The following is a 9,057-nucleotide window of genomic DNA, read 5'->3' as shown; positions in this document are numbered from 1 at the left end:
ACCTAATGAGAAGTGGTTAATTAAGATGGTAATGATAATTCAAAATCTCCATTGAGAAAAAAACTTGTTGGACAAGATTTTCATAATAACAATAAAGGCCTCTAGTATATAAATATTAGAGACGACCTCCCGTTTCATTATTTACGATGAAGACAGCAATTGTTTTGGTTTTAGTGGCGGTGGCCCAAAGTGCCAAGTTTCGTAAGTGATTTTTTTAAACTCGATCCAATAAAACAACCAAATTTTAGCCACAAATTTTCACAAATGTAACCGCAAAGACCCCGATTTTGACAAATGCACCCTCGAAGCCGCCAATAATGGACTTGCACAGCTCACTAAAGATTTCCCCGAAATTCATTTACCGAGCCTGAACCCTTTGGAAGTTAGTGAACTTAAAATCGGGGCTGGGTCTGAAGGGGTGGTTAACGTCCAACAAAATTTCAAAAATTGCAAGTTGTACGGTATTGATAAACTACGTTTGGACAATTTCCGGTTCGTACATTATTTCACTTATTTTATTTTTTTTCTGATTTTTTTGCAGTTTTGATTTTGAAAAAAAAGTCCTTGAAGGTAATGGCTTTATCCCTGAAATTAAAAAACTCTGTGACTACGAACTCAACGGCAAAGTGCTCCTCTTACCAATTGTTGGCACCGGCAAAAGCACCGTTATTTTAAGTAGGTTTTACAAAATTTTTGACATTTTTTCTATTTTTTTTTTTGTCAGGGGATATTAAACTTGGGGCCCACTATAACTTCGAAGAAGTCCAAAAGAAGGGAAAACATTTCATGAATTTCAAATCCTTCACAGTGTCATTTAACCCCGATTTTGTTTCATTTGATTTCGAGAATTTGTTCAATGGTGACAAACAACTGGGCGATAATATTAATAAAGTACTGAACGAGAACTACAAGGAGGTGTTTGCTGATGTTCAGAAGGGCTATGAGGAAGGTTTTGGACTCGTGGTTGAAAATATTCTCAATAATTTGTTTGCCAAAGTCTCGATTGAGGAAGCTTTCGACTAGAAATTCTAAGTGTATTTTTTGTATATTTGCATTATAATTAATAAAAGATTTAAACGAGAATTCTTGTGTGATTTTTTCAATTTCCGTTTCGTTTTGATGAACTTAAAAAACCTTGACACTGACATTGAACTGAGCCAAGCCAAGGAGTTGGTAATTAAAATTTAAATTGGAACAAAACTGCGTAGAAATGATTAATTAAAAATAAAACCTTGTTTGTATATAAATTTTGTTACAATAAATTATTGCAGAAAATGAGGGCGTTTTTTCGGATTTGCTACTACATTGTGTTTTTGAATTTATTTCTTTAAATAAACTCACAGAATATTAATTATTGAACATAGAATCGCATATTAAACTCAGTAAGAAATGTAAGAAAGACACGGTGACACAGAGGTATGTAATCGTTCTATAACTTTTTTTGGTAATTGAAATATTGCTTTGCTGTTTTTATTACACGATAGATCGACTTTAAGTCTACAAACTAAAAATATTTCCATTATGCACAGGGTGTTGTATACAGGGTGGTGAACCAAAGTTATATTTTTTTAAATGGAACATTCTATATATTTTTTATAACTGAAATCTACGCAAAAAATACTATAATATTGTATAAACTGTTATGAGTCTATTTTTTTCGTTTTGAAATTATTCAACTTTTCGTTATAAAAAAAAAAAATTTAAAATGCTGCAAAGTCGTCTATGAATATTTTCCGGCAAATTTGCAACAGAAAAATTTAAAATACCTTATAGTTTTATATATAATAATACAATATAATATTTTTCGAGATTTTTCAAAAAAATTATTTTATTAGAAGAAAATGTGTTATCCTAGAATCTGATAAGTCAACTGGTAATTTATTTTTTGATATGTTCTAATGTTACTAATTATATTAGTAATTTAATTAATACTTGATACATAAATGAATTTTGCTCATCAAAAATTAATAATAAAATAAATAAAAAAAACACTTTACGAAATACTTAAAATTTGCTATACTTACCGCATATCATTAGAAAGTTTATCAAAAATGCTATCAATACTTGAAAAAAATACATGGTGTTTTACTTAAAAAAAAAGAGTTATTCAACTTTTTGCGTTTTGGTACCTGTATATTATCTGCGTGTTTCAAGTAAAAACTACAGGGTATTTCTAGTTTTTTTTGTTGTAATTTTTTTGAAAAATATTCATAGGCTACTTCGAAGTGATTTTTCAAAAATTGGTCAGTTTATAACGAAAAGTTGAATTACTCCGAAACAAAAAAAGATAGACCCATAAGAGTTCGTATAAAGTTATATTATTTTTTTGCGTAGAATTTAATTAAGCAAAAATATATAGAATATTCAATATAAAAAAATATAACTTTGGTAGACCACCCTGTATACAACAACCTGTGATTAATAAAAATATCTTTAGTTCGTGGAATTTAAGTCGATCTATCGAATTATAAAAAGAGCATGGCAATATTACAAGTAATAAAAAAGTTGTAGACCGATTACGCACCTCGGGGTCACCCTGTATACAATAAGAAATCTAATGCCTGACATTTTTGTTTCTGAAAACTTAAGACACATGTACTCACGATATTAGTCGAAGAAAAAAAATAAGATTTTGCGGATTATTATTTGAGATACAAAATCTTTTAAAGAATGGTTTTGTTGGAAAACTTAGAATGTTTATTTTATTTATTACTGAATTTACTGTAGCATGTACCGTTTTCGAGATATAAGCAAAAAATGTGCGCTTTCTACAATTTTTAAACTCCTAATTATGACGGAAAATAACATTCATTAGATAAACGGAATCGACTTAGTTTTTTCCATTGAAATGGAACAAATTTCCAGGTATTTTACATGGAAAAGTTATGATTTAAGAATGAAACAAACAAGGTGGAACAGGTCTTTAATTACTCAAATGCGACAAAGTATTAATTATTGTCGATAATGACAAATGAGTCAGACTTTAGTTTAGTTTTGTGATTTTCTACCTTAGAATTAATTGTAATAAGATTTAGAGAAAAAAAATTGGCCAGGGTGGGGATAGAACCTAAGTTTTTTTGGTGTTTTGATTTAATATTTTTTCGTTTCACTAATTACTTGAAAAAAATGCATAAATATAGAACTTTGCACTTTTAACTGAGACTAAGAACAACTAACAATTAACATTTTCTTAAGAAACACGAAAAAATATTTAAAATTTGAAATTTGCGCTTCGTTCCGTATTTTTCAAAACGCTGCGAATACGGTTAAAGATACAAAAAAAATGTAAGGAACAAAGTTGTAGAGAACTAAATTTTCTACAAAAAAGTCCGCGACACCATATTTCTATCTTCAACGGTTTAAGTATAAATTAAATTTTTATTACCTGACCACCGGCAAAATGAAGCAAATCCGCCGCTTGAGCGTCTTTGAACGAGTTTGGGGCCTAAATGGTTGAAGATGAATATATATTTTTATAGGAAATTTAATTGTATACAACTTTCTTCCTATCATTTTACTCGTGTCTGTAACCGTATTAGCAGCGTTTTCAAAAATATGGGGCAGAGTGCAAATTGGTAAAAATTTCAAATTTTTTAAATGTAGTTTACGATACAATTTTTGTATAATGTTTATGTTTTACTAGTGAAAATTTAATGCTCTATAAGCCTGTATTTTTTTGATGGTATTGTTCTAACCGTTATAGAAATACAACCATTTTTACTGAAAATTTAGACGGTCATGGAACAACTGCGCTCTCTAGCGACGTTAATAGAACATATGAGGACGGGAACGTTTCATTTGTACGTCGCTTTAATCCTAACCTTTAGATATCCGTAGTTTAATCAATTAAAATCGCCATAAAAATTAATTATGTAACATTATCTCCAACCAAATCTAGTTCACATGCCAGTCACATTTTTTCCACAACTGAAAAAAAAACACAATCTTAACCTTGGAATTAAAATCCCAATGCGATTCTCCAGTTTACAGCGAAATACAATGCAATTATTTTGATAATTTTGCAAAAAAACACTTACACATTTACACATATAAAAGACAAGAGTTTTACAAAAATTGCAAACAACATGAAGACGTTGTTAATTGTTTTTGTGGTGGCCCTCAAGTGCCAAGCTGTGAAATTTCGTAAGTTTTTTCCTCAAAATGAGAGAAAACGAAACTCAAAATTTTAGCCCACACTTTCAAACTGTGCAAACGCTCAGATCCGGACTTTCCCAAGTGTTTGAGGGAAGCAGCTGAGTTTAATATTCACCAGCTAGTTCACCCGTTCAAAGATCTGAGAATACCGGGGCTCAAACCCTTACTGATTCCGTCACTGGTGATTGGGTCGGGCAAAAGGGCCGTCGCCGTCGAGCAACGTTTCCATAATTGTAATTTTCACGGATTTGAACACGTTTTATTGGAAAAATTTGAGTAACAATTAATTGATTTGCCTTCGCTAAATTTCTGATAATTTTTTTTCAGATTTGATTTTAAGAAAAATACGCTAATTATCGACAGCCACATTCCTGAAGTTACGAAAAAGTGTGATTATAAGTTAAGTGGCAGGGTTTTGCTTTTGCCGATACAGGGTGAAGGGGAAAGTACCATTGTGTTAAGTAAGTTTGGAATATTTTTTTGTTTAGGTAATTTATTGTTATCACTAGAAAACGTAACGATTGCGGGATATTTCAATTACGAGACTGTGAAACGAAGTGGAAAAACATATTTGAGGTTCGTTGACCATCACTTATCACTAGACGTCAGCCATGTTTACTACCATTTCGATAATCTCTTCAACGGTGATAAGGCCCTGGGTGATAACATCAACAAAGTGTTGAATGATAACTGGAGTGAAGTCTTCGAAGATGTGAAAGGTGGATATTCGGAAGTCATGAACCAGATAATTCAAACGCTGTTGAATAATTTTTGGTCGGTGGTCTCCCTTGAGGATGCTTTCGGCGAAAAATAGTTATCACTATGTACAACATTGTAATTAAATAAATGGGTAATAAAATCGCGTCATTGGTGATAATGAACAATAAAAATTAAGAAAAACGCGTCACTGGCTGTAAAAACAAGGATAAGAAAATTCCAGTACGTCACAATTTGATTGGAATTAGAATTAATTATTTAATTACGGAAATTACTATAATTGGGTCAGAGACAAGGTTAATAGAGGCCTTAAAATTCGGTATTTTAATTGATTGTGATTTTGGTTTAAAACGTAAATATTAATCATAGTTGAGTAAATATTTTGTTAGCCAATAAGTGTTTGGAAATTTTATTGATGATGACAAATACAAGGTTTGTGATTTATTTATTATGTTTTTAAATCACATTTCAAGTGACAACCGGAAAATGCAATTTTCTTCAAACAAATAAATGTTTTAGAATACTGATGCTTATAAGTTAGGTACACATAACGTAATTTTAGTCATAAAAGGATGATCAAAATGATGTTTTTATGTCTTAGAATCGACTAAATGTTAAAAATAAAACTGGAAAAAATATTTTTCAAGCTGAAAACTCGGTTTTCATTGTAAAATTTTGCCAACCTTGGTTAAAAAATTGCAATTGCCATTTTTGAGCTTTTAAACATTACAAAAACAATTATTAAACAATTCCTAAATTATGGCGAAAATTTTTATGTTTTTTTAATATATACATGTTTTTTCAAGCTTTAAATTTTTGTGCTTAAAAGTTTTTTGTGGAAATTTGATAAATCGAGATGAGCAATTGCTAAATTGGACTGTAGATAACAATAAAATAAAAAAATAAAAAATAAAGAGTATTTATTTATCGAATCATGTCTAAATTATTTTGGTCAAAAATTTGAAAAAAAAACAGCAAATTGAATATTTCATTCTTTAAGCTCGTTTAACAACAAGACTTTGAAAAATTGAAATTGAAAAAAGTATTTCAGTTTTTTAGGAACTAGTTGAAATGTCGAAAATGGCGCAATTTTTTGTGCTTCGAGCGTTTACTTATACAGGCTGTCTCAGCTAAGACTTTCGAGCTTAGTTATTTGTCAACCGATTGTTATGAAATTTAGAATGCACATATTTTAGGAGGTGGTCTTTCAATTAGGGGCAAAAAAATGACCTCAAATTAAAAAATGAAATTTTAAAACATTTCTTTTATTTAAAATTAAGCCAAATTACCGTTGGATCATTAAACCCCGAAAAATAAATGGCCACCCAAAAAATTAATCAAATCGCTCGGCTGATCCAAGAAAAAAAATAAGTTTTGTTGTTAAAAACTTCATCCAAATTTTGAAAGTATTTGAGCAGTCACCTTTTGAAGCAATTGATGAAGCATTTCAATGCGGCATTTTGTGTACCACTGAAAAAAACTGTGAAAAATGTGCGCGCTGTCAGAAAAGTAAAATTGTTTTAATTGTGAAATTACTTTAAAAACGAACAACAGTGGCTGAAATGTCCGTGTTGTTGAAAAAGGAATCAATATTCGCCTATGGAAAGTGTCGTTGGACTTTTTGTGAAATGTTATTTATGAAATTTAAAGTTCAAAGAATCGTCAATAATTTGAAGACTCAGGAAGCGTACCTGAACTAAATCGAGTGAGGACAAAACACGTCACTGGAAACGAAGCAATAGTTGGGGCTGTAATTCAAGCTTTTGAAGAGAATCCAATCAGCAGTGTACGAAAGTCCTGAATGTTCAAGTGTCTAGAATTTTTCAGTTGTTGTTCAGTCTTTTAGTTCTTTTTGAAAGAATTAAAGCATCCAGTACTAAAAGTAAGTCAAAAATATTGTTTTTTAACTTTGTATGGGTGAGAGATAATTGTGAAATGTCCCTTGCGTGACAGTTACGTTTCTGCGAGTAGGAGTGACCAAAATTCAATGGTAGTGCTCATTTGTCTCATAGAGATCTACGCTTTTGCATCTGTACCCACGTTTAACAGTTTGTTTCTCATTTTTCTCGCGAAACAGACGTCTTCCACGAACGAGTTTTTTCTCACAGCATTTTTCACTGACGATACATTTTTTAATATAAGTCTTAAAAGGCTTAACATTTTAAAAAGGTATGTAAAAATTACGTTTTCAAGACTTAAGTTGTTGCATTAATTGGCTTTTAATCTTTACCTTCTAAAATATCTGCATTTTAAATTTCATAAAAATTCGTTGACAAATATTTGAGATATCAGGCTTAGCTGAGACACCCTGTATGTTACGAGTACTTTGTCAGCGAACAACTTAATTAATTTGCAATGCTTGTGAAAAATAATGTGAAACATTGTCGAATTTGGTCGAAAATAACAGTATTTTGTAGTTTTCGGGAATTTCAACACGTTTTTTGTGCATTGATGTATTGTTTTTTTCTAAATTTTTGACAAAATAAAATTGTGAAAACTGGTACTATTTTTTTGTATTTCGAGCGTTCACGCACGTTTTTCATGCTGTTATTTAACAAAATTTCTCAAAAATAAACCAAAACATTACTAAATAATATCTTAAATGGTTTATTTTGAGTCAATAAAAAAAAATTATTTTGTAAAATGTGACCAAACTGAATCCAAAGTTAATAGATTAGAGGCCGAAATTAACATTATTTTGCCGATTTCGATCATTCTTGCACGTTTTTTTGTACAACGCAAGAATTTTTTTCAAAAATAGCCGAAAATCATTTTAAATTACTTTGTAGTTTTTCAAACATTTTCTGTCCACAAAAAAGTACTTAGACACTTATTTATTTTTCTGAATTTGTCAAAAATAAACGAAAACTACTAAATTATGTCAAAATGCAGTAATTTGTGTTTTGGCCAAAAAATTGATAAATTACTAACTGATAAAATGAAAATGATGTAGTATTGCCTTTTTCAAGCGTTTAAATTTGTAGAAAAAATAAGTACTATACTAAATTATGACAAAAAAATCTAAAAATTGTTGAATGAAATTGAAAGTAACAGCGAAATTAAAAATAACAGCGTTTTATTAACATTTTTTTAACCAGTAACACAAATATGTTCCAAAATTTCGGAAAAAACAAGCCAAAAATACATTAAGTGAGGTCGTAATTAGTATCATTTTTCGTATTTTGACCCTTTAGGTAGTTATTTTTGAGTGCTTGTATGTATAGTTAGTTTGTAAAAACCGAAGAGTCATTAAGTTATGTGAAAAATGATGTCAATTAAAACGTTTATTTTGAAAAGTTTGTCAAACCAGCTAAAAGTCACTAAATTAGGTCGAAAATAACATTATTATGCTATTTTCGAGATTTCTAGCACGTTTTTTGTACAGCAATACAAGTAATCATTTTGCAAAAGTTTGTTAAAAATTGTCCAAAAAATCACTACATTAAATCGAAAATGGTATGACTTACGTATTTCGATCATTTAAGCACATTTTGGACCTGACGAGTAATTATATCGCAAGATTTTGATGCAAATAACTTGAAAAATATCAGATTGGGTCGAAAATGTTGTTCAAAAATTACACTGTTTTTGCTTTTATCAGCGTTTTTAACAACAAAACGGCAGTTGCTTTACTTTTCTTAATGGCTTTTATTACTCTTAAATATTTTATTTTTTATTTACGGAAATTGAGAATAACAAACAAAATTTCGAACAACTCTTATTTATTGTGATTTGTGTTCCCTAAAAATGAATATTTGGTTGCTTGCTCATCTAATACAAAAATAATAAACAAACAATATAACATTATTTATTTGTTACTAAAGTTGTTACAGAATTATTTTAAAACAAATAATAAAAATCTAAAATCACCAGTCTTGTTCTTTAAGTATCGCCGTAATCGGCAGTTAAAAAGTGAAAATGGCAATCTTTTTTTGCGTTTTTCTCGGAAACTGTACGGCTTAGAGCAACAAACAAAAAAGCGTCTGATAGGGCTTGAAATTATCTATTTTATCGTCAAAACCCGGGCAACAGTTTCGGGTACAGAGGCATTTAAAATTTTACACTAAAAAAGTCATAACTCAAAAAAAATAAAAGTCGTAGAGCAAAACGGTTAATTCCAGTAAATTCTATGGCCTAATATACATATAATATCAGTTTTTCATACGATTTAAAATTTTAATTTTT

General features: G+C 29.9%; 1 protein-coding gene across 1 annotated transcript; it reads left to right on the top strand.

The window, feature by feature from the left end:
* LOC659528 (uncharacterized) lies at positions 1-5,022 on the top strand. The gene is made up of 8 exons (XM_015981024.2): positions 1-201; positions 249-492; positions 542-675; positions 725-1,021; positions 3,964-4,143; positions 4,191-4,431; positions 4,483-4,616; positions 4,665-5,022. The coding sequence occupies exons 1-8, from the start codon at positions 147-149 to the stop codon at positions 4,967-4,969; spliced, it is 1,590 nt and encodes a 529-aa protein (XP_015836510.1). The 5' UTR covers positions 1-146; the 3' UTR covers positions 4,970-5,022.
* The last annotated feature ends 4,035 nt before the right edge of the window (positions 5,023-9,057 follow it).

The sequence above is a fragment of the Tribolium castaneum genome, chromosome 8 (genome assembly GCF_031307605.1).
Source record: "Tribolium castaneum strain GA2 chromosome 8, icTriCast1.1, whole genome shotgun sequence".
Lineage (NCBI taxonomy): Eukaryota > Metazoa > Arthropoda > Insecta > Coleoptera > Tenebrionidae > Tribolium > Tribolium castaneum.
This window is presented reverse-complemented; position numbering and strand designations above follow the sequence as displayed.

Coding starts and splice junctions, on each gene's coding strand:
- LOC659528 (XM_015981024.2), top strand. CDS start 147: ATGAAGACAGCAATTGTTTTGGTTTTAGTGGCGGTGGCCCAAAGTGCC. Junction 493..541: donor CTACGTTTGGACAATTTCCG/GTTCGTACATTA, acceptor ATTTTTTTGCAG/TTTTGATTTTGAAAAAAAAG. Junction 4,144..4,190: donor GTGCCAAGCTGTGAAATTTC/GTAAGTTTTTTC, acceptor TCAAAATTTTAG/CCCACACTTTCAAACTGTGC.